Below are 27039 nucleotides of genomic sequence, written 5' to 3'. Positions count from 1 at the left end.
GTTTTCAGTGTCTCCAGGGAAGGAGACTCATCAATGCATCTGGGCAGCCTGTTCCAGTGCTCCCTCATCTTCATAATGAAGAAATTCTTCCTTGTATTTCTTTGGAACCTCTTATGTTCCAGCTTGTACCCATTGCCCCTTGTCCTATCATTGGACATCACTGGAAAGAGCCTGGCTCTATCCTCTTGATACCCACCTGTTATGTATTTGTAAACATGAATTAGATTACCCCTCAGTCTCCTCTTCTCCAAGCTAAAAAGCCCCAGCTCCCTCAGCCTTTCATCACAAGAGAGATGCTCCACTCCATCATTTAGGTGGCCCTGCACTGAACTCTCTCCAGCAGCTCCCTGTCCTTCTTGAACTGAGGAGCCCAGAACTGGACACAATATTCCAGATGTGGTTGCACAAGGGCAGAGTAGAGGGGGAGAAGAACCTCTCTCATCCTACTGCCCACACCCCTTCTAATAAACCCCAGGATGTCATTGGCCTTGCCCACGAGGGCACATTGCTGGCTCATGCTCATCCTGCTGCCCACTAAGACCCCCAGGTCCCTTTTCGCTACACTACTAAGAGTTCATTCCCCAACCTGTACTGGTACGTGGGGTTATTCTTTCCCAGATGCAAGACTCTACGCTTGCCCTTGTTGAATTTCATTAGATTTCTGCCCACCCAACTCTCCAGCCTGTTCAGGTCTCATTGAATGGCAGCACAGCCTTCTGGTGTGTCAGCCACTCCCCCCAGTTTAATATCTTCAGCAAACTTGCTGACAGTGCCCTCTGTTCCCTCATCAAGGACATTAATGAATATATTGAACAGTACTGGTCCCAGCACCAACCCCTGAGGGACTCCACTACATACAGGCCTCCAACTAGACCCTGCCCCTTTGATCACAACTCTCTGCCTTCTTCCTTTCAACCAGTTAACAATCCACCTCACTACCTGATCATCCAGCCCACACTTTCTCAGTTTTGCTATGAGGATTCTGTGGGAGATGGTGTCAAATGCTTTACTGAAATGGAGAGAAACGACATTCTCTGCACTACCACCATCTATCCATCTGGTTACGTCTTCATAAAGGGCTATCAGGTTGGTCAAACATGACTTCCCCTTGGTAAAGCCATGTTGACTGCTCCCAGTGATCCTCTTGTCATTTATATGCCTGGAGACAGGAGCTGATATAAGTTGTTCCATCACCTTTCCAGGGATGGAGGTGAGGTAGGCCAGTCTGTAGTTACTGGGCTGCTCCTTCTTGCCCTTTTTGAAGACTGGAATGACATTTGCTTTCCTCCAGTCCTCAGGCACTTCTCCTGTTCTCTGCAACTTACTGAAGATGATGGAGAGTGGTTTACCAAAGACTTCCAACAGCTCCCTCAGCACCCACAGGGACCCATGGGGCCCATGGATTTATGCACATCCAGATTGCTCAACTGACGCTGAACTCAGTCCTCATCAACCAAACAAAACTCCTCCTTTAATCTCACTTCTTCTGGAGTCTGGGGCTACTGAGGACAGTCTCCAACATACAGACAGAGGCAAAGAAGGCATTCAGTAACTCTGATTTTGCTCTATCCTCTGTCAACAAGGCACTCGTCTCATTCAACAATGGGCCTATATTGCCTCTAGGGTTAGTTTTGTCTGCAATGTATTTGAAAAATCCCTTCTTCTTGTCCTTGACCTCCAAATTGTGCAAGGCACAACTCCAATGAGGCTTTAGGTTTCCTAGTTGTCTCCCTACATCCTCTGACAACAGTCTTATATTCATTCCAAGTGGCCATCTCTTTCTTCCATGATCTATAGACTCTCTTCTTCCACTTGAGTTTGCCCAATAGTTCCCTATTTAACCATGCAGGTCTCCTGTCACCCTTTCTTGATTTTGAACCTGCTGTGAGGTTCTGATCCTGAGCTTGGAAAAAGTGATCCTTGAATGCAGACCAACTATCTTGGGCCCCTTTACCTCCTAGTACTCTGTCCCATGGATGTCCCCTAGCAATTGCTTAAAAAGGCCAAAGTTGGCCCTGCTAAAGTCCAGGGTTGTGATCCTGCTTGGTATTCTGTTCCTACAATACAAGATCTTGAACTCCACTATCTCATGGTTGCTGCAGCCAAGGCTGTACTCAGCCTTCATTACTTCAGCCAGACCCTGCTTGCTCATGAGTATAAGGTCAGTAGTCCTCCTCTCCTAGTTGGCATATCCACCATTTACATCAATGCACTGAAGGAATCTCCTGGACAGCAACTAGCTGTGTGGGCCTACCAGTAGATGACTGAGTAGTTAAAATCCCCTATGAGAACCAGGGCCATCCATGACCACATTCCAGTCATGTGAGCCGTCCCACCATGTCTCTAATCATAACCAGATCATAACCCCTTGCCCACACACTGATTTCCAGCTCCTCCTGTTTATTCCCCATGCTGTGTGCATTGGTGTATGGGCATTTCAAGAAGAAAGCTGATTGTGTACGATTCATTCCTGACACTGGCTTGCCACCCTTAGGCTCAACTCTAGTGGGTATGGTTTTATCCCCTTACCCCTTCAAAACTAGTTTAAAGCCCTTCCTATGAGCTCCACTAACTCATTCGCAAAGATCCTTCCCCTTTGAGACAGATTCACACTCAGTTTTTGTACATCACTATTTCTGTTTGCTTGACTGAGCAGTGTGCTTGAAATTGTAACAAATAAGGCTTTTTACTGAATTATTGCTTAAATTGTAGATGATGTTTAAATAGCTGGAAGATGGATTCATTATTTTAAAAAGATGTAACACCTTTGCTAGTGGGGAAAGCATGTGTGACAGGAAATATGACTGTGATTATTGTAAGAAATTAGCCAAAGTGATTGAGATTAAAGTATTGTTATCTCCAAAGAGGATCTAAAGATGCAACAGAATGGCTTCTGCGCAAATTACAGTGAACTCAAGAAATGAGGTTTGTTCTCTGTACTGGCCAATGTGTAAGAAATAAAAGCTGCAAAAGATAACATCCAGAAGTCACTCAAAACAACATCAAATTAATTACTCTTTTAAATATTTTGGATTTTAAAAACAAAACAGTAATTAGGTGATTGTATTTCTTACATCTTTATAAGAAATTAGAGGTGCAGTTTAAATAAAGAAATAGATAGATAAATGAGCCCAAATCAAAGCCCAAAACTGAACCTGAGAGTGAAATATAGGTGCTACTAGAGTCATATTATTTTGAGTCTGAATCTGGTTGTGGTAAGATAGATACAGTTTAAAATGTAAAAGTGGAGGAGGCTTTGCTAAAGATTTGTAGCACTAAGTATTGTAGAACTTTGAACTCTCCAAGAGTAGTGTTGTATATTTAAGACCAAGTTGATTATAACAAATACTTTGGTGTTTTACTCTCTAAGATTTACACTGTTTTCAGTAATTACGAGCATTTGATATTCTAATTTCTTAACTCTTCTAGATTGTGATGTGAAATCTCATAGCATTAGAAAAAAAGTCTTAGCCCTCTTTGCAACACAGTGCAGATTACGCACGGCCATACCTTTCCTTTGTGCCACTATAGTCTGAGGATGGGGATAGAATCAAGAATTAGGGATTTCTGAATAAACTTCTTGTTTTGAATAAACTCCTTGCAGAAATGTAGCTGGAGTAGAAATATATGTAGAAAATTTAATTTCTTCAGTAAAATTGGAGAAAATGACACTTGGGAGCCTTGCCTTTGCATGTCTCTGAAGAGAGCTGCTGACCGATCTATCCCTTGCTTGAGGCTGGGTTAGGGGCATGTAATCATTACTCTGGCTTTAGACAGTGATTTCTTTTCCATTTTACTCCAAAAAAATCCCCCCCAAAATGAAGAAATATTTACCAGTCAGTAGAAACAGCTACATTTGTAACAGTGCAGTAGCCTGGCTCCTGATCCTCAGAACAGGAATCCACTGTCAGTGATGCTGCCTGCAAAAGCCACACACACAAATATCCTGAATATTACAAGGCTGTAGCCCCCAATCACATTAAATATTTATGGTTAAATATATTATATCAAGGACTTGTCTAGAATGAAACACATATTACTGTGTCACTTGGGATCACAGGGTGCTTCACAGTCATGGATCAACTACATTCTGCATGAATGTAGTGAATACCAAGATGTGGATACTAACAGAGAGCGAACAAATTGTTTTTTTCATGCAGAGAATCAGTTAAAGGCAAAGTTTCCAGATTTGGGTGAGGTTTCTTTCATGTTTTGTTTGCATTACTCCTTGAAACTCCAGTTATTTTGGCTTGTGCCACATCCTACTGTTGATCTGAATAGAAAGCTGCAAATGTGAAGGACACCCTCCAAATCTGAAGGACATTCCTTCAGGGGTTTGACCATGCTATTAAACATATTGTTTGAACTTGATAAAAAGTATGTTACAAAAGCTGGGAGTACAAACACTGAGATTACTACTTAAAAATAATAACCACCACTTAATAATACACAGAGAGTAACCAAGTAACACTAAGGCTGCTATGTCATGAGGGATATTTGCTCTATATTGATAACAATGAAACATGTGGATACCTACAGTGGGACCAAGCTGACATTCAGAGAAGTACCAGGCACCACCAGCACTTAGAGCAGTCAAGAGTAGCCTCCTGCTTTATTATCACCTCTCAGCCATCAAGCCCCAGACAAGAGGGTTCTCTCATTACTCACCTTGGTCATTTACACTAAAGTGAATCATGGCACTTTTACAAGTAATCCCTAAAAGTCTAACCAAAGTTTTCACTGAAAGAATGAAATAATTCCTGAGGATTTAAAAAGAAGTTTTTATTTTATTCCTTATTTAGCAAAGAATTTTCCTCACAGCGATTTATTAATAACAGATGCGCTGTAAAAAATACCCAACCCAATTCTGAAGGTTACTTAAAACAAATTTTCAAGAAAATAAACATAATCTCCAAACTGTACATATCAGCTTCTCATGTTTCAACTAGACGTGTGGCACAGTTTTACAGCAAATTTAAATCAAATACTACTTTTTAAAATGCCTCAGTTCATATTTTGATTTAGATTACAGGACCTGAGCAAATAGCAACAGCTATCAGTCCGTCATTACTCTGCAATGGCTTTTTTCCCTGCTTGCAACTAAGTTGACTAACAACATCCTGTTGAAATCCCTATAGATGGTCCACGCTATTTCCAAATACACACTGTGAGCTGATGCATCGCATTGACTAAATCAATGTAAAGCTCCTAGCCTTAAATCATTCCCAGCAGTACGCCTAAATTGTTCAATTTGCTATTTTTAATGAAAACTTATCTTGAATTTCTTTCCATGCATAATGAGCAAACCGCTTCTCCCAAGAAATGTTCCAAAGCAGATTATAGCCCTGTATAAATGCAACATTTCATAGAAAGAATAGTAAGCTGGCTGGTCTATATGCCATCATATACTTACATACTTTCCTTTTGAACACCACCAACAAAAAATGAAACGAGTTTTTGTTCTTAGCTCAATCAGCGTAATCTCCTTAACTTGCACTGCTATGTGCTGTGAAAGCCAAGCTACAACTCCAGCTGAAGGGCTAGATATTTGAGAATATATTTTACTTGGACCAGAGTTCATACAATTTATTTTCTAATGTTAGTCAAATGTTCCTGCTTGTTACTTAAGCATTAATCTATGGTTACCTTGCCGCATTATGAGACCTTCTATCCTGTCACTCTGCAATAGCTCAGGACTGACAACTTAATGATTTTACCAGTTTCCGATAAAATCCCACTGTGCTGTAGGAAATGACAGATTCAAAATCCTGAAGGGGGGTTATTTTATACAGTTTTGGACACCTGGGAGACATTTTTGCTGCAGCAGAAATAGCTAAGACAAAGGGGATTCTTTTTGCACAACTGTGTTTGTAAACAGCTGATGTAACTGAGGTTTAAACGTTAACCCCCCCCCTCCCAAAAGTATAGGTTGTCTTAAAAGTTTACTCTTAGTCTGAAGTATTCATGACTGAAATTTTCTGTAAATAGTTAAACAGCTATATTATCTCCTCTTCTATGTTCTAGCCCTTTGGTATATCTACAACAAAACATTTTCCTGTTTACTTTTTTTTCTAAAGTGTTTGCTATAATTTTTAATGGCTGATCCTATACTTAGTTATTTAAATCTTATTGATAGAAATATCACAGTAACCTAGTTGCTAAAATGAGAACCTGGTGCCTTTAAAGATTTAGGTGCACCTTTGGGCTTTACCATTTGGAAGCTGCAATGCAAACTATTAAGTATCTGATATTAAAGGCCTATTAAAAAAGCCAACCCATTACTCTACATCACAATTAACCTTCATCTTATTTGGACAAATAACTCCTACAAACAAACACAAATTAGATTTGAAAATCCAACAGAAGACTAAACCCCTTCAATAAATGGCGAAATTGGGTCCTGGACTACGTAGATGAAATGTTGAAACTGCTCAAAACACTATAAAAGGAGAAAAAAAACACCATTTAGGAAGGTCAGAAGACAACCCTGGCTCTACAAAGAACCCCAGACCATAAAGTCATTCACATCTCTTCTGCTTTTGAGACATTTATCCTTATGGACATCTCACTCTGAAGCAGAAGCTCCTCAGGGTGTTCTGAGCAGAGAAGCTTAAAAAAATATAAAAGGGCTCTATCTGACTTCTGCAGCATTTTGTGATGGGAAAAATCTCTACATGGATTTGGAAAGAGCCATGCTAGATAGTACAGTTTATTCTTTTACTCCCTACATTACTTTAAACTTGAAATATATAAAACAAGATGTGGAGCCCCAACCATATATTATTATTATATGACTTTAATTTCAAACATGGGAAGAATATGGATTTCCACATATGCTGGCCTTTTCTACCTGAGAAGGGAGCCGTTGAGCAATATTTACTGATTATGAATGGCAAATAGACGTGATTTCATTTCTCACTCAAGCACTGTAGAGTCAAAAAGCTTGGCTTGAACTCAAAGAATATTTTTATGTTGTGCTTTGGAAATAGTATCAAAATTGAGAGAGGAAGAATAGAGAATATTTACTGGGGGAAAGAAAAAAAAAAAAAACAGCAAAGGTAGAGGTGGGGTCAGAGTACCAAGCATATAGCAATCGGTTGTCCAAATCCAGTTTTCTGGCAGATACTTTCTGGGGGACTAATAGAAAGGCAACCTCTCTCCTTTTCCTGAAAAAAACCCTCCTCTTAGCATATCACTTTTTCATTTTTTACAGGCACATTACAGAGGAAAAACAGCCTTCTAGTGTGATGAAATTGGTAAAATCCTTGAACTAGCATGAGGAGACTCCTGGAATTTTAATTTTGTTCACTTCTATTTTCCCAATGTTGAGAAAAATGATTTTGAGGCTTGCTGTAGTTACTATGGTTAATTATCACTCCCTGATAATAATCTCTGCAATCTGCCTCAGTTAATTAGCTTCATGTGTAGTAATTGCTTTCATTAATTATTCCTGGGTCTCATTTTTCACATTAATAGTACAGGGCATTTTACATGTGTTTTTTTAATTATTCTTTATCGTCATCACACTAAACATACCATTATACGTCTTTGAGTCAGTTGAAGACAGACATAAATGAGGAAGTTTTTTTCCAAAGTTAGAGGTTCTGCTAGCAAATGCAATGTTATTAATTTTATGTTCCTCTGAGTTCATATGGAAGCCAAAGTGATTTGGCTGAACTTGTCTTAAATTCTCAGTTTAGCATTTCTTACCATTCCAGCCCTTCGGGCAATAACTGTGTGAAATTGTCCATCAGACACCTTCTTCGTTGTGCTAAGTTTGTAAGTGCCACTGCCAAGATTGTAGGAGAATCTCAGCTTCTCTTCTACTATTTCCAGGGCCAGAAATTCTGCCCGCTCTCCAGTTTGGTTATCGTAGTTATACAACATCAAGGCATGACTTTTTATAGTGGCAAACTTTATATAGATGTAATTATTGTTTGGATCCATACTGGGAAACTCCATATAGGACAACTCTTCAAATCCATAACTGTTCAGTTCACAATGATTCCCAAAAACACCTGCAAAACAAAAAGTAAACTCTGGTATCATATAGCTTTTTCCTCTCTGTGCCTCCTCCCAGAAAACAAAGTATTGATATGCTCTAGACACAGCTATGGCACACAGGCTCTTCAAAAAACCTCTCATGTATGATTAAAATCTTGAAAAATCCTATTATCCTCAGGTGGCTGTTGAAGTATATATATTCAAACTTGAGTTACAAAAGACAGTTACATCTACTGAAAAACAAAGTACACTTCATTGAGCTCTATGGTTTCTTTAGAAAACAACAAAAAAAGACAGTTTAATGGCTATGGTAGATATGTTTGTCAATTACCATCAGGCATTTGGTAATCCAGTTGTGGAAACAAATTTGCACCCTGAGCTTCTTTTTCTCTTTATAACTATTATCTACACTGTTTCTCAACGGGTCCATTTCTTATAATTATTACATAAGCATATGTGTGATTAAAGAAATATGCCTTCTCCTGTGTTTATTGATCTGAATATTTTGGTGCATTCTACATATTTCTTTTTGGATCTCTGTCATATAATTTCCCTTTATATTTTTTTTTTTTTTACTGCAGTGACAACGAGAAAAAACTTGATTTATTAATATTACTGACATTTACAATGGACTATGTCTATATAGGAAATTAATAAACTCTGAGGAAATGTAAAGCAAAGGAAACAAAACAGAATAAAGAAGTTATTCCACATGTTAGGAGTAGTCCAACAGCCTTAAAATATTGTAGATGCTATCTCACGTTTATCTGTTTGGTTATTTTTAACTGTTGCATTTACTTTCACACGTTCCTATATGAACATTGACAATTTCAAATTAATCTGCATGTAGAACCAATTTTATCATGATAATTTAAAATATCTTCACTGGTTTATGTCTTTACTGGGTTCATCCCACAAAGTAAACTTGGGATAATTAAATTCTGAAAATTACCAAACTATTTTGTCAGTGCTGTATGCTTCTCTGATTCTCAGAATGGTATCCTAGTTTTGGAACTCAGAACTTTATTAACATACAACAAAGTGAATGGGCAAGTACTGGTGTGGGTTAACAAAGCCATTTTGATTTGGTCAGGTTCTCTAAATCAAATCTACTAAATATAAAAGTGCCAATTTCTAACATGCTCCTCACTTGCAGAAAAATATGTTCTTTAATTCTTACTTTATAGATATTTTGTCAAATAAAACCAAGTTCTCTCTGCCCAATATCACCCCATAGTCTCTTTTTCTAGTTTAACATTATGACAACTGCCTTGCACTTTGCAAATGCAGGACTTAGGAATAGCGATGTTATTTACAGTGGTTGGCTCTTCTACAAGTGCCTGTTGTTAGGATTGCTCTGAGCCCTTGGTGTGCTCCCTCAGCAGCCACACTGACCCACCTCCTCCCCCACACTGCTATGTGATTCTATCTCCTGTTGTGCAGGCAGAAATATCAGCTTCACTCTCTTGCAGCAGAAAGGATGGGGACATGAGATGACCAACATGTGCTCACAGATCACGATCCATATCACACTCTTCAGTTGTATGCAGGTAAAAACAAACAGGCATTTAGGAAATACTAGTAGGCAACAGAAAGCTGAAGCAGATAGGAGAAGAATACTCACCAAAGGGGCAGTGGCAGAAATATCCCTCCACCCCACTTTGACAAGATCCACCATTGAAACAGGGGTTGCACTCACAGTAATTGACAGTGGAGTCACATGTTTTTCCTGAAATTAGGGAAGAAAAGCAATTTCCAGGTCAGAGTATTCAGGTCAATAGGAAAGTCAGACTGGTATTTAGGTAGGTAACAAGCTTATGAACCAATGCTGAAGGCATGGTCATGAGGGAGGGTGCCAGCAACAGCTGTCGCTGTGAGAGGGAAAGGGTGAAACGCAGACATGATGCTGGGCTGCTCCCAACTCCGACACAGGCATAATACTTTTCAAGTGTCTCATTGTAAGTAGTTCATATAACTATTGGTGGTTTGGGGGTTTTTTTTCTTTTTTTAAAATTAACTGGTGTCTGTAAAAGAGAGATTATGAAACGAAAGGAGATGCTGAACTATCGAATGCAATGTACTCAGTGTGACGGAGATACAGACAGATCTTTCTGGACCCTGTACGAACACAGTATGCTAAACACAGGCTGCTATTGTACATTATATGATTTTTCTTGTTTTTCCTCATCAATTACAACCTCCTTCCTGACTCAGAGGGACCACAGTCCTCTGGGGCTAAAATGAGTTACTCTGAATACAGTCCTTTTCTAAGCAGACATTGTCATGTGTGGGAAATATTATTCACTAGAGAATAAATTGAAATCACATAATTCATTTCAACAAGGATGGGAAAAAAGAAAAAGTGAAGATTTTAACAGATGCTGAATAGTGACAAGGGGATTCTTTGTACAAAACTAAGATTTTTTTCATATGGAAACTTTAGCTACAAAATTAATGGTCTTCACTTCTAAGTTTTTAATTGCTTAACTTTTATCAGTTTAGTAATACTTTCACTAGACGCTACTCCTTATACCTGCCTTCCTTCTTCCAGCAGTGACAGCTTTTGCTGCCTGTTCAGCAAAAAACCTCAAAGTATCACCATGTTTGTCCCTCACATTTCTCTACAAAACCTGGCACAATCAGCCACACTCTTCCAGATCTCTCCCTGAACTTCATCTAGGCCAGGATATATACATGTAGCAAAGGCTAAGCCTGCCCTTAATGGGCTAATAATGAATTTTTTTATTCTTCACATCATATAAATATATGTTGAAGTTGAAAGTATAACATAAGCTTGCAGAGAGGTGTGTACTCATATAAAGTCAGATATATCTTATAATTCTTACATCCCACAAGACAGCAATGCACAATATGCAGTCCTTAGGGATTGCCGGTCCCTAAAACTGTAGAAAATCAGGACTACGCTATATTAACTCTGCCAGCTTTTTCAGAATTTCATAACTTCAGTTACCTGAAAGTTAAGAAACCCTCTCTTTTTTTGCTCTCTTCTGTCTAACTTAAAGAAGCTTGCTAGCAGCTTTGTGTGAGCAGCAGCCCTCCATGTGCAACTGCAAGCTTGGTGGAAATGGAGCACTAGATGATTCCTGTGGTTAATACGTAACCTGTAGATTCACCATAAATCCAGGAAACATTTCCAGCGTCTGAATCTAATTATGCTTTGGAGGTATATTTTATTCTTTAATGAGCATGACTGACGGATGAGCTAACTTTTTACGTTACATTTTGTTGTTCTCTTTATTTTAAAATTATGGCATGCGGTACAGATCTTTGACTTACTGAAGAGACCACGTAGCAATAGTTAGACAAAGACCCTTAAAATAGCTCAATGATGTTTCTTAGTTCTCACAAAAATGAAGTGCAGCTGATAAGTTTTACTCATTTTTTTTGCAATTCAGTCTAACTAAATATTCTTCTTTTTCTCAGCTAACATTAAAGCTAGTATATTTGCTGAGTCAGCAACCGAACATGGATGTTTATTTTAGCTGCACATATTTTAACCTGAGAATAACAACATCTTCTTAATATTTAGCAATTGTTTGAATAATTCATGAAACTAATAAAAGTGTGTTTGCATTTATTCCAACTGTTTTGACACAGGAGAAGACAAATACTCTGACGTAACAATTCATCAGAGCTATTAAAACTAATATTTATTTAAAATGAAGAAGAAATTTTGTCTATTTTTGCCATTCACTAAAGTGCTAAAGACCTGGGAAAAATGTATCTATTTACATTTGGAATAACAATCCAACAAAAGATGTCTACAAAGCTTTTTTTTTCCTCCGTAAATTTATGTAAGCATGCTTATCCTAGAAAGCAAGCTATCAGCAGGACAAAAGTATAACCTGGGAATGCTATTCTAGTCTGTCACTATGGTTTTTCTGTATAAGGATTTAAAATAAATTACTTTGATAAAGCAAAATAATGGGAAAAAACCCACTGTATACAGATTATGGGAATTTTAAACTAGAGACTGATGATTAGCTAAGTAGGTAAAAAGTATAAAATAATATAATGTAGCTACCAAAAGAAATTTTTTTTTTTTTTAGTATATAACTCCTCAATTAAAAAAAAAAATCACTGCACGATTTTTAAATTTATCCACCTTTTTTCTCCTCCTTTAACATAATTTTTAGTTATATCTTCTAAAGGATCTTGACTCTCCTGAATTTTAACTCCTGTGTGTATCCCTCCAGGCAACCTGCTTTTTCTGCAGACAGTTGCTGCTACAAGGGTTTATTTCCTCTTTTCTGCAGAATCCTAAACTTCATCTATTCGTTCAAATTTCCTGTTGCCATCAGATCTTTGGTCAGTCTCTCCTTAGACTCCTCAGGGATGGAAGCCCTCACACATCCTTCATCCATCCTCTAAGGAAAGGTCTCCATATTTCAAGCTATTACCAGCAGCATGTATTGGTTACTTTGATAAGATTCAGGTAGTTTCTATCAACTCCTAGTTTTTGGACAGTCCACCAGTGTTCAAACTGTATTTTCTTTATGTATCCCTTTTCATCTAAACCATGTTCCTCCTGTGCTCCTATTTTTACCCTCTGTTATGGTAGAAATAGATCTTTCTAGACCTCTGAGCAAAGGTATATACTCCAGAAATAAAAGAAAAAGCTAGGCAGGAGGGACCTTGGAGATCATGACATCCAACTCCCATTCAAGCAAGGCAACCTTCAAAGTTAGATCAGGTTGCTCAGGGGTTTACCCAGCAGGGTTTTCTCTTGTTTTTGTCTGCACCATGGGAATTCCTCCAGATGAGTTACTGTAGTACTAGTTACATTGTACTTGTTTGTGCAACTTGTACTAAAATTTGACATTTTTTTCCTTTAAGACCTTATTCTTCTAGCGAGTAGAGTCACTCAAGATAGCAAGATGTTGTCCTACCCCTTCCAGTTATCTCCCTTTCAGCATGCTCATGCTAGCTTTCCAGTACTAGTAAAAGAGTCCAAGGCCACCCTAACAGACTACTGGTATCATGTGTTACAGATACAGTAAGAGGCCACCCTAACAGACTACTGGTATCATGTGTTACAGATACAGTAAGATGTATCCTAAAGACTCAGGTTTGGAAAAAACAAACATAGCTTGCAAACCCACTTGTTCTGCTGTTCTGCCTTAGATATTATGCTTATATGTAGACATTTATTTTGAGGAGAAAAGAAAAAAGAAAAAAAGGAAATTTAGAGATGATTGGTTGTTTTTTTTTTTTTCTTTTCTGAGTAGAGAATTTAAACAAGTACTAGCTATTTTGAAGTCTCCTCTTTCACAGATAACGCAAATCATTTGAGGAACCTGAGTGGACTGAAATGGGTCAGAATGCCACTATGGATAAAAGCATCATCACCTGAACCCAAGTGTTCAGTTTTACTGCTTTTCAGAAAGATAATGCCAACAATCTTAACCTTGTAAAGCTAGAGTAGTTTCATTTTTCAGAGGTCATTTTCCACAATACACCGCTGATTTAATTTATACAACATGAATGTAAGAGTGGTGCTCTGATAGACCTTTATCCCACCTAAGTAACATGCTTTGAAATATGATAAGATGCATATGTTTCCATGGTTTATGCAAGTCAATTTTCAAGAAGCATTTTCACACATTTGAACTACTATGCACTTCTCAGCTGGGGAATAATTTTATTTGGACAGTACAAATAATTAGACTAATCATATATGTTTGATTAGTTTTTCAGGGTATCAAATTCAGTGAGGGGAAGGAAATGTCTCAGACGGTGTTTTGGGAATCTGGCAGACTCCAAACCAGAGACACTTTGGTAACACTACTGTTCAGGTGAACATTGCAGTTGGCTGAGTTCACAGATCTCATCTCAGTGAAAACACTGAAAGATTCAGAGTACTCATATTTGTGTCAGAAACATTTTTTTCTGAAGACTTTGAAAATTAGGATAACGCTGGATAACTGATAACATACAGGATTCAGCATTTATCATTCATCAGCTCAGGCTGATGATATCACATTCAGGGGCTTCTGCAAAAATCTAACTTCCCGAGATTTTAACTTTTTTTAATTAAAAAAATTAACAGGAACAGATAACAGCTGAATGATTTTGGGCCAGATTTCAGCTGATTTGAGAGTTTAGTTTCTGTGGTTCTCTGTTGTCCGTCTTTTAAAGGGATTGTTCTGATATTTTAATCTTGCATTTGAAACAATTTTACAAACGTACATTCCTTCATCTTAATGAGTCCTGGAAAACAGGAAATAAAGGGTTCAAAGGAAGGGCAGACAACTACTGTAAATCACAAAGTATATTCCCTCCAGAAAGTGATTATTTTAAAAACAAAACCTGATCATCATTAAGACATGTAATTATAACAGATTGTTTAAATCCTAATGATGTTACTCTGAGGTAATCAGTCTTTATAATCCTATTCAGTGAAAAAAATTACATTACCTCTGCAGTGTGCTGAAGTGAAATGCAGCTGACAAAACATAATAAATCAAGGAAAAGTAAGACTCTCAGTTTTCAGGTAGGCCATTATAAAAGTCTACAGCTCATGCACTCTAATTTATGGTGAGCAGAGAGTTTGTCTCAGAAAATACTAATTTCCACTTGTGTTCAGTACCATGTAAATATTCTTTTTTTACCAAGAATGCAAATTAAATTATAAGACTGTACTTTCTTTCCAAGAGAAGCAGCAAAGCTATGTATATATGGTAAACTGAATTAGAAATTCACTATTTTTGATGTCTTTTCTTCTTTCTTCCTCTATTTTTTTTTCTGAGGCACTCAAGGTTTATATTCCTACAGAAGCCATTTCAGGCTCTATTCTTACATTCACTATGGCTATCTTTAATCATATATGGATTAAATACCTAAGCAGCTGTGTTCTCTTTCTGTTATCAGCATAATGACATAATACTCTCTATGTCACGCATTCTCAAACAATCTATATTTTGACATCTGCTAGCAGAACCTATTAAATATTATATTTTTAGAATTTCAAATATGCTTTTGCAGATATAAAATGTCTAAATGCACTGAATATTAATTGTGTTCTTAGCTAATAAACTTTTCTGATATTCAGCTACAAAGACATCTTGGGTTTCAATTACATACTTTGGTGTCATTTGTTTTCTGTCTTGATCAATTAATCTCCAGACACTTAAATAATTCTTGATTCTGCAATGGCTAACCGATTAAAAAAAGATCTGACTCTCAAATAGGAATGTCTGCCTCAGTGGCAGTCTGTTTTAAAGTTATTTGTGTTGACAAGGAGTTTAAGAAAGCTCGTATCAGATGCCACATGTAATTTATGACATGAAAGAAATCCAACACTTCAGACTGTAAGAGTCTCTCATCACATTTTCTTACAGCATTCTTCTTTTTTCAAGCTTGTCACATGTAGAGCTTTATTTTTAGTTGACATAAGGGTTGAACAGTAAGATATGAGCTTTAATAGCAGAAAAAAATAGCAAGACTTTTTTAATGTTTTGAATTATAGGCTAGAGGCATATACTGTAGTATGTTGCTAGAGTTAATGAAGTGTTTTGCTCCATTCCAACAGTAAGCATATGCCCATGTAATCCCTGATGTTAATGATCTACAGAGTCACAGTGAATAGCTGCCCTACAATTACTTTTCTATGCTCCTGGCAAAATAGTTAGACTTACTAGTACAACAACAAATAAAATCCTGTATTGGTAACTTAGAACTGCTTGTCAGCTAACAATAATTGCTACTGTCTTGATGCTCAGTGCTACATTTATGAGGTTCACCCAAAAGATTACATAGGTGTCCTCAATAGCAAAAGACCTTTCACACTGAATATGTATCCACTGCTTGTAGCTGTGCCTTAAGTTAAATAGTTAAAACTTTATTTTGAAATGGATTAACCTTCTCTTGTGCAAGGAAGTGTATCACATATCTTCTAGCAGTCTAGTTTAAGGAAAAAAAAACTCAAAGGAACAATCAATCCCAGATCACTTCACTGGTTGCAAATAAGTTTTGGTGGCAGTAGTGGTAAGCCCAAATACCCACACCATAATGAGCATGCCTGTACTGACCTTGGCTGCCTTGGGGCATCTGTGACTTAGAAATACTCCTTCAGAAGACAGAAAAGGTGATGAAAGCCTTATCTAATTTTCTCTGGTTAGATTTTTTTATGACGTGTAAAAAGTGGCCATAAGCAATGTTTAAAATTCTTCAGACCTTCCTTAAATATCATACTAATTACAGAAACAAATATCCTCCCTCTTCTCTAGGGATAAAATGCTGCTGTGTTTGAATGTGTAAGAAATATTAGAGAAAAAACATTCAGAAGAAGTAAGAATGCTGCAGACATTTCTGTTGTTAATGAAACAAAAAATGACAAAGGGACAAAATACAGAACAGACACGCTTGATCGTTTTGCTTGAATTCTGGTTTTTCCCATATCCTTCATCTGTTTTCTGTCTCGTATGACCATAAGCAATTTGGGGCAGAGGCCGACTTTCTTACTTGGCACACTCCTAGCAGACTTGAAATGCTACCGCAATATGCATAACAATAACAAGAAGAGAAAAATCATACTTAAGAGTTGGAAAAGAGTTTCTACATATTTAATAAATTAAAATAGTTCTTGCAAAAATCTTTCTGTTCTAATGCAAATCAGGTAAGTGAGATTTACCCATGGACAGAGTTAAAATAAAATAATACCTTGACCATCTGGTCTTCTGAGGTTTTGTTAACTACAAACACCTCATTTTGCATCACCTTTTCACCTATTGGGGATGCTCATATTCAGACTCCCTTGTGCTAAAAAGGTATGTTTCCACTCTCGTTCCATCTGTTTTGAACTGTAAGATCTAGAGAAGTAAAAGCATACCTGTATATCCAGTTTTACAAACGCAGTTGAAGCTTCCTGGGAAGTTCTGGCAGGCAGCACCATTTTTGCATGGGTTGGAAAGACACTCGTTGATGTCCCTCTCGCAGGCCATGCCAGTGAAGCCCTCTGGGCAACTGCATGAGAAGCCCCCTACCAAGTTGTGACAAGTCCCATCGTTGTGGCAGGGGGAAGGGAGGCATTCATCGATGTCCATCTCGCACAGACTCCCATCGTAGCCCGGCATGCACCTGCACACGAAGGGCCGGAGGGGTTCATTAGCCACGATTATGACGGGGATGCTCTCGTGGCTCTTCAGAGTCTGGCTCACTGCCAACCTCCTCAGGCAGCTCCCTCCATTCTGGCAGGGGTTCTGCAGGCACCAGTCATGGTCCACAGCCTCGATCCGCACCCCACTCTGGCGGAAGAGGACGTCTTTGATGCTTTCGAAGAAGGTGGCCACACCACTGGGATTCACATACTGGTTGTTGCTGCGTTTGACAGCTGCCATCAGGAAGGTGTGGTTGCCCTCCTCGTACAGCCCATAGAGCTGCACGGCTGTGCCCAGCCCCGTCAGCTGTGAGCTTGCAATGCGTAAGAAGTGGAGATAGTGATTTGTCAGGAAATCCTGCACGCTGTGGGCACTCAAGCGGAGGAGGATGCTGTTGTCAATGGTGGCGTTGCCAAAGCCTGCAAAGAAAATTCGGATGCTGCTGGTGACGGCACCATGCAACCCATCGTTGCTGAGGACGGTCAGATCAAATGAGCCATCTGTGGACCTCGCCTGCGAGTGCAGTTCGCAGGTACCCCCAGGAATGTTGAAGAGGCTGGTGACTCCTGAGGTGAGGGAGCACTGGAAGCTGTCTAGCACATCTGGATCCTGTGGCTTTACATTGCCCAAAATTCCACCCGGGAAGAGGTTGCCATAATAGTGAACAAAGATTTCAACTGTTCTGGGCTGAGACGGATTGTCATTTTGGTCTATTACCTTGATCTGCACAGTTCCTGTGGAAGACATCTGAGGAATGCCAGAGTCTCGTGTAATCACTGACAGATAGAAATCACTGATTTGTTCCCTGTCAATCTCTCTCGTTGTTGTCAGCACACCAGTGGTGCTAAGGCTGAAGTAGCTAGTTGCAGGGCCAGTGCTGAGCAAGTAATATGTAAAGGGACCTTGGTTCGGAGGGAGATCAGGATCTGACGACTGGAGCACCATCACAAGAGTTCCCGCACGGGTATTTTCCATGACTTCGCCTTGGCTGGTGCACAAGGTAGGGCCATTGTCGTTGATATCTTCCAAAGTTACCAATAAAGAGGCACTTCCTGTAGCAGAAGGTGTTCCTGAATCAATGGCCAGCAGAGACAGGTTGTACACAGGCAACGTTTCTCGATCCAGCTCTGCAGTGACTGTCACCTGTCCTGTCTGTGGGTTGATGGAAAAGGCACTGTTGTCATTGTCAGACCCAATGAAATAGGAAAACCTGCTCCAGCTAGGGACAGAATCTGAATCAAAGGCACTCACAAACGTGACATGGGTGCCTGGAGGCACGCCCTCACTGATTTGTATATTGTAGGTTCCTAAGGTAAAAACTGGAGGATCGTTGGCATCCAGTATAGTGATATTAACAGTTACTTCATCAATATCTGCACCACGAATGCTCCCAAAATTTTTTGCAAGGACTTTCAAAGAGATACGTTCTTCTTTTTCTCTGTCAAGAGGTCCTGAAACATAGATCTGCCCACTTTTCTCATCTATCTGGAAGCCCTTCTTTCTGCTGTTGCCAAAGATGAGGTAGTGGACTTCTCCATCAGGTCCCATATCACGATCGCTTGCAAAAACTTCACCTACAACAGTACCTTTGGAAGCTGCCTCAGAAACTTCAAAATAATAAAGCTTGGACACAAAACGGGGTACATATTCATTTGTCCCTTCTAACTGGATATTAACACTAGCAAAGCTGCATCTCTCTTCATCTGGAACATTGAAAGCCTTTACCATTAAATGATAACTTTGCTTTGTTTCATAATCTAAAAATCCCTGGGTGGTGATCGTTCCTGTATTGGGGTCAATGACAAAGAGGTCGCTATCTGAGGACTGAATAGCATACGCAATCACAGCGTTAGGTCCAGAGTCAGCATCTGTGGCGTTTAAACGAATAACAGTTGTCCCACTGGGGGCATTTTCTAACACATTTGGAAAGTAGTCCTCAGGGCTGAATGCTGGAGAATTATCATTCACGTCGATGACATTAACAGTAACACTGCAGTAGCCTGTTCTGGACACCCATCCACCATCCGTGGCAGTAACAACCAGCTCGTGCTTTTGGTGTAACTCAAAATCGAGTGGTTTTGCTAGCGTCAGTGTACCGGTAGTTGTATTAATGAAAAAGACACCAGCCTCATTTCCAGAGGAAATATTATATGTGATTAATCCATTCATAGCTGTGTCTCTGTCTCGAGCTGAAACCGTCCTGATCACTGTTCCAACTGAGTGACTTTCGGGGATGGTAACGCTCATACGGCTTTGAGAAAATTCAGGTGTATGGTAATTTTCCTCTGTTACTACTATTTCAACAGCTACCTCAGATGAGAGTGGAGGATTACCTCTATCCTTTGCTTTCACTTTAAACAGGAAGTTTTTGTTCAGGTCAGCCATTAGCGAAGATGACACAGAAATCCAGCCTGTATTCCTGTCCAATCTGAACTTATTAGTTTGGCTTTCATCAGAGATAAAGTACTCCACTTCAGAATTCAAGCCAAAGTCTTTGTCATCCACTGCAGTAACTTTAATCAAATTTGTGCCAATCCTCACGTTCTTAGTAACGGGAGTAAAGTATTTATGAGCGAGGAACAGAGGTGCATTGTCATTGCTGTCTACTATGTTAATGGTGACAGTTGTCTCACTCATTAACGGAGGACTGCCTCTGTCTGAAGAAGTAACGATGAAGCTGTGCCTATTAATGTTGACATTGCTTGAACCACTGGAGTTTTGGTACCTTAAATATTGCTTGTTGAAAATTTCCCCCGTGGTTGCATTGATTCGGAAGAACTCGGACTGGGATTTTATGAAGTAGAAGACTTGGCCATTCGACCCTTCATCAGGATCAGTGGCTGAAACCTGGGTGACTTTCAACCCAGTCCCAGGAAGCTCAGGACAGTCAAGGTAATAGGATGGCTTTGTAAATCGTGGGGCATTGTCATTGACATCCGTGACAAATATGGTGACATCCGTACTCACTGTCCACCCAGAGTCATGTGCAGAGACTCTGATTCTGTATCGGTCTGTGTCCTCCCTGTTTAGTGGTCTGCTGATGGTGATGTCCCCTGTGCTGGGATTTATGGTAAATGGGAGACTCGTATCCCTTATGGAGTACCTGCTGACCGCATTCACCCCTATGTCTTCATCTGATGTCGTGACTCGGGTTACCGTAAAACCCAGGGGTGCATTTTCAGGCACGGAGGCACTGAATATCTGAGAAAACCTTGGAGCATTGTCATTTTCATCTAAAATATTAATGATAACCTTAACAGTTGTGCTTTGGAGCGGGATGCCATTATCTGAAGCTTTTACAGTTAGTATGTATCGGGACAATTTCTCCCTGTCCAAGGGCCTGACACTTCTGATCTCACCAGTGGCTCGATTGATACTGAAACTATTTTCTGTATTGCCCTCAATTATTTCATAATTTAGCTGACCGTTTAGACCACTGTCCCTGTCAACAGCAGCCACCATCAGTATCTTCCGCGGGGACAGGTTCTCCACTATTTCTGCAATGAAGGGATCTTGTTCAAACTCTGGTGCGTTATCATTGACATCTATCACTGTTACTTCCAGCTTCTTATATGAGGAAAAGGGAGGAAAACCCGTATCTCTGGCCTCGATCCAAACCATATATTTCTGTATGGCTTCAAAATCTAAGGCTCGCCCTACAGAAAGCTGTCCTGTCACTTGGTCGACCAGGAAGGTGCTGCCCAGGTTACCACTGGCGATGTAGTAAGACAAGGAACCTCCTCTGGCTGAAGATCCGGAGACAGTGGTGACAAGCGTACCGACTTCTTGGTTTTCAGGAAATGTGAAGGCCTCCTGATCTGCCTGAACATGAGGAAATTCTGCTTTGTTCACAAACCTCACGGTGATGGTTGTAGAGTCTGTCTTGGGGTACCGTCCACCATCCCTCACATGAACAGAAATGGTGACTTCGGACTCTCCTGCCAGTGAGTTGGCAGCTAGGATTGCCCCCCTCACTGGATCAATGTGGAATTTCTCTGAGTTTTTTCCCACGAGGGAATAATGGAGCTCGGCGTTGGAGCCAGCATCTGCATCGGTGACAGTCACTGCAAACACGAATGAGCCTGAAATGGAGAACAAAGTTAGGGCAGTTCTTTAAAGAATGTTCTAATTGCAGGAAATATGCAGCTTTTTACTTGGAAGCATATCCTGAAGCAGGATTCTCTCCCCTACACTGCTCTGAAAATGAGCAGCTTTTTTCACAAGATGGCGAGTTCAACATGGAGTAGGTGAGCTTGAGTCCACAAGATATGTACGCAGCCAAAATATGTGGCTTTGAAAAGTAAGTCACCACGTTCAGAGACATGCATGTACAGATGTCAGAGGCTGCACATACATCCACACTGGAAAATGGACTTGCAACTTTCCAGCAGTCTAGTATCCTATTATTAAAGCCATACATCTAATAAGATTGAATGTTATTTATTTTATTTGTTTTAATTACTTATGGTTTATTTATCCATGTAAAAAAAAACTGTAGAATTCAACTATTAAGGTTATATAAGTGAACAAGTAGCACTCATAGACATTTACCCTATGCACCGACTTTCCTCCGCAGCCCCTTTTCTTCCTCTCCCCCAGGTGCTGCTACTTTGTCCCCAGTAGCCTTTTACTTCTGCTTTTGTAGGAGTATTCTGAGGATAATAACTAATGGGGCTGCATTCTTAAATACATGCTAGTTCTCCGAAAAAGGGGTAAAATCACACAGAAATACAAAACTATTGCACATCAGTGCAATAACAGCAATATATTTCATTTCAGGGGTTTCAAATTTCTGCTTCACAATAAGCTTTTTGCATTTGCCTATCTGCAAGGACAATCCAGGGCGTTATTTCGCACAGCAGTTTACAGACCTAATGCATGGCACGTTTTTCAAATTTGACACTGTCCAACCAATTTGCAGAAGACTGTTGATGGTTTACTGGTAATAAAATTTAGAAAAAAAACTTTCCTGTACAAAAATCATGTTGTTTACAACCTCTTAAGGCAAAATCATTTATAGGCAGGAATGACTTTGACAGCTTTCCCTTAAAACTATACTTCATGTCACTATTTGTCATCTCCAATGATTTGTACCACAGGGGGAGGACTGTTTAGACAAGAACAGTATTCAAATCCTTGTGAGAAATGGGACAGGAAAAAAGAAAGATTTTTGCTTCAGTTAAGAAAAATCGTATTATTAGTTGTTATTATTATTACTAGATCCCCCTTTAATCTTGATTAAAAAAATATAAGGAAATTAAGCTTTTTCTTTCAAAACATGCACTGGATATTCTGTGATTGGAATAAAAGCAAAAGTTGGTTTGAGGTTTTTTAATGGACATCACATCTGCTAGTAACATCCTTGTCAAAAGCCTTTCAAAATAACATATTGAAAATATTAACATTTCCTTTTAAATGAAATGGAACTATCAATTGAGGAAGTTGCAAATAAAAAATCTTATGCATTCCTAGGTTTTTTGCTAAGTTAAAACCAGAATAAACATAGCTTAAGCTTTCTGTATGTTTCTAGTTATAAAGGTTTTTCTACAAAAAGCATCCAAAATGGTATTGTGATATAGCATCAACAAAACCTATGTGTACTCCTCATAAACACATTTAAAGAACTCTCCCCAAATGACAACCCACACAAACACACTGTGCCCTAGTCAGAACACAAGAAGATTCATAAAGGGAACAATACAATAATTTCATAATGCTGTTCTGAAAATAGGGAAGAAATGTAAACAAATTAATTCTTCCATAAAAAGGAGAAGTATTTGCAGTTGTTTAAAATTTATAGAGAAAATGCAGAGACATGGAAGTGAGTCCTTTTTTTGTTTGCTTTTTAAAAGCAAAACTAGTTTTGTAAACTGTTTGTCTTTGAATACTCTGTAGGCATCACATATCCATGTATGTGCCTGCCTGTGAAAACACAGTGTCGACTACTTGCACTCTGACAGCAGTTTGGTGGATCTGTGGTAATATAACACAAAGACAAAAAAAAACACATGCTGAGGAGCATCTCAGAAACATTTCTTGGGGCACAGCTTTGCATTTCATTAAGATATTTCTGCACTCAGAAGTATCCTAAGCACTGTACTGCTCAGGTTACCTGAAGCAGTAGGCGATGGGACGTGGGTAACGTAGGGATGGTGTTGAAATCTGGGAGGGTTATCATTCACATCGGCGACAGTTACAAGCACGCTGGTGGAACTCGAGAGAGCCCGGGGGAAGCCCTTGTCGCTCGCAACCACCACCAAAGTGTAGTTCTCCCTCGCCTCTCGATCCAGGAGAGCACTGGTGATGATTTGTCCTGTTGACGGGTTGATTGTGAATTGTGAATTGCCACCAGTAAGTCTGTAACTGTTTGAAAGAAAAAAAAAAAACAAGGAAGGTAAATTCAACCAGTATTTCATAAGGAAGCCTGCTGCCTTAAGATAATAACAACTTCCTATGCTCTTCACACTACTGGGTATGAATATACAGACTTTCTTCTGATTGCCCATTTGTCTTCATTTTTTTTTCTCTTCTATATTTTGATATTTTTGTGTTGCTTAACACAGATTGCTAATAAATAAAGAGCAGACTAAGTCTTTGTACATTTGGAGATACAGTCAGATATAGTCTCAAAATTGCTCACAGGAGATATCCTCTAGTACTGCTTTCCCTGAGAACATGCATTGTTATTCCAAAAGACTGACATACCTGTTAAATAAATCTGTAAAATAGAGTTAGAAAAAATACTATTTTTCTGAAACAAAAGTATGACCATTTTACAAAATGATATGAGGATTTACAATTAATTTTGTTTTCTGATGCTGAGCTAAGTTTTGTTATGCAGGATTTCAATGTTAATTCATAGTAAATTAGTAACCATGGAGTTATATTAATAGAGACTAATTGGGACCAGAATTTGCCCCTTGATTGGTGTACACGTATGGGCACATACTCATGTGTGTGTGCAAAACTATGTTTGATAAGAGCTGACTGTGCAGCTGCAGTGCATCACATGGGCTACCTCTGGCTTCCTAGCCCAGTGATTTTTAACTTTGTCTTTGAATGCCTACCCAGCTTGTGTTTGTACAGAACGAATCTCAAAGATATGTGGAGCACTGTGCTGTCTTTTTAAAGGAAATCGGTTACTATTACATTTTTAATTCATCCAGATAATGGTTTTTCTACAAAACCAAGGAAACAAAAACTGCTAAAATCAAAAATTCCCTTACTCAATATCACAACCCTGACAAAACCCAAACCAGCTGTGACAAGCATGGCTTCTGCAGAGAGGCCTGGTACACCACTATAGCAGCTTCTTGAGATATACAATTTCAGAGAAGATTCAAATGAAAATTGCAGTCATATTCCTATTTTCATCTTTTTAATATCAGAACAAATTATTACAGAGATAATAACACAAGCCAAAAGCTTTACCTAGAGAATTCATAGCCAGCCTGTGTAATAAGCTGTGGCAGCTTCTCTTGCTCAGTCATTAGCCTCTACAGAATGCCACGAGCGTTAATTGCTTAACTATGACATAATTGGAAGGCCATATGCAATTATTCTCCAGCTACAGCAAAGTGCATCTAGGGTGGAAAGAATGTGTACAAAGGCTAAAGCACCACTTAAATCTCTCTAAATACCAGCAGCATAGACAAAATTCATCTATGATCTGCAATGTTTTAACCTTATGTGAGGCATGGCAGAAGACAGATTTTCTCTTCTGTATTTCCACATATATTGGAACAGCTTAAGTTTCAGTATTGGAAAGATGCTATTAAATTATTGGTTTTGGGGTTTTTTTAAAGAGAATAAAGACAAACTACATTTGCCATAGTATATTCTGAGTTATATACGAGTACAATTGCATGCAAATCAACTGGACAATGTAAGTGTGTCTCAGCATAGTTTCCAAAAAACCACACACAATGAAGAAAAACCAAACCCAACAACTCTCTCCCTAACTTTAATGGTGACAATAAGCATAAAAGGAATTTAAATGAAGTGTTTAAAATCTGGCCTTTTGATTAGTCTGTGCTGATCCCTCTTATCTATACTATCTTTAACAAGACTGGTCTAAGTGTGCATTACCATTAACAACCTCATCGGCCTCCTTTAATGACTTCACAAGTTACCACCAAAAATAACAGAAAAAGACTTGGCATGTATGGACATGTAACAATGTTGCAGATTACCTACTCTTTGCGTAACACGGCCTGGTTTATGACTTTACATGAAAATTTTAGCCAAGTATTTTGCGGACCATCTTCAGAAACAAAATGTTTGAATTTGAAACAGGTTCTAACAAGACTGAAAAGGAGTTCTGAGTACTCAACACCTCTGACAAGAAGACCTCCTTATTGGTCTGGTCCCTCTGGTTTTTGCTAGTTTTGTAATACCAGTCATATTTTACGATTTTCATTACTCTAAATGCTGAATCTGGAGAAGTTCTTTCCAAGAAAAACAAAGCATATTCCTGAGTTTAAAAAGAAAAGTAAAACAAAATCTGAAAACAATTTTTAAATAGCTACTTATGAAGGAAAAAACAAGAAAAATATCAACTAATCTACTATGAGGTACTGAGTGAATGACAAAGACTAATGGCAGAGGTTTTAAAGCAATTTAACCACACTACAGAAATCCGAGAGCTCCCTGATAATTTCTGACATGGAATGAAATCATTACAATCATTCATGCTTTGTATAGAATTCCTTTTTCTAAAGAAGTTTGCCAGAAATAGTTTCTTACAGTAAGAGTGAACAGAATTAAAAGGTTCATTGTTTCACAATTTAATCAATGATAATTTTGGATGCTTTTCAAATATTTAAAGATGCTGAAATATCAAGTTTCCATTTTTGGCTTGTAGAAAGTTGGAAAGAAAATATTACAGTATTTTAAACACACTTGCTTTGCCATAACATAGTTCTGTTTTATCTTGTTTTCTTTTCGTAAAAAAGTGACAGCCACAGTGACATTCTCATGCACTTTGAAGAATGAACCAAGGTGAACTAACAAAAGTAAATAGACCACATATCCTGTTTTATATCCTGTTTTGTAAGTTTGGAAACAGAGATATAGGTGTTTGTAGTCACAATAGTTAAATGTGATGAGATTACCTACTTGTCCTTCTGATTAATATATAATACGTTTTTGCTTTGTACTTCATTAGTAATAAATCAGTCCTCAGTGGATAATCTTCAGCTTGTCACAGCCACTCAGCATCTTCATTACTCGTCCGTGAAACTGGGAATGGCCAGTGTTGAGCCCAGTGACCAGTTAAGTTGTATCCACTGAGCTCTGCAAATCATTTGGCAATTAAAGTGAAAATGACAAATTCTAACTTTTTACTGTTTTTCTAAATGGGATAAACTTCATGTTTTGCCTTGTGTGATTTTCACCCTAAACTAAAGACATTAACGGACGATAAATTTACCCAAGCAACATGTTGGCTTTCAGTGAAAATTGCTTACTACATGAAAAGACGTGGATGCAGTGGAAAGGTAGGTAATAGTTCCTGTTAACTGGTCAGTGGTCTGTGGTGTATTCTGTAAAATGTTTTAGTGCGTTGGGTGATTTTGTACTGCCTTGACTACTTTATCATAAATACATAAGCAGACTTCTACACTACTGTTAGGTTTGAAAAGCTATCTAAAGTTCCAATCGAGATACTTATTGGCTTCTTCCAAATATATGTTAGCTATTACACAATTAACACCATCTGCTAGTCTGGACATTTTAATGCAAAAAAAAAAAAAAAAAAAAGTGACATTGATTTCTAGATTTGCCTAGCTTAAAAATTAAAGTTTAAAGATGATGAGAGCTGCAAAATACATTCTGTACTTTTTTTAGGGTGAGTGGTGTGAAAAAAAACCAAATCTTACTGTTTAACTCTGCCCAAAGTCAGTTTTGTAGCAGATTC

The 27039-nt window shown here is 38.6% G+C and overlaps 1 protein-coding gene across 1 annotated transcript in view; it reads right to left on the bottom strand.

Annotated features, from left to right (window-relative positions):
• The window catches only part of FAT4 (FAT atypical cadherin 4), a 145188-nt gene that overhangs the window by 15732 nt on the left and 102417 nt on the right, over window positions 1–27039 (bottom strand). The window contains exons 8-12 of the mRNA XM_010197115.2: window positions 23236–23486; window positions 16856–21205; window positions 9629–9733; window positions 7711–8018; window positions 3835–3920 (exon numbers count right to left, since the gene is read on the bottom strand). Coding sequence (XP_010195417.2) covers window positions 3835–3920; window positions 7711–8018; window positions 9629–9733; window positions 16856–21205; window positions 23236–23486 — 5100 coding nt within the window. The remainder of the gene's footprint in view (window positions 1–3834; window positions 3921–7710; window positions 8019–9628; window positions 9734–16855; window positions 21206–23235; window positions 23487–27039) is intronic.

This window comes from Colius striatus, chromosome 3 (assembly GCF_028858725.1).
Source record: "Colius striatus isolate bColStr4 chromosome 3, bColStr4.1.hap1, whole genome shotgun sequence".
NCBI classification, from domain to species: domain Eukaryota; kingdom Metazoa; phylum Chordata; class Aves; order Coliiformes; family Coliidae; genus Colius; species Colius striatus.
The sequence above is the reverse complement of the archived record's forward strand: the minus strand, read 5'-3'. Positions and strand labels throughout refer to the sequence as shown.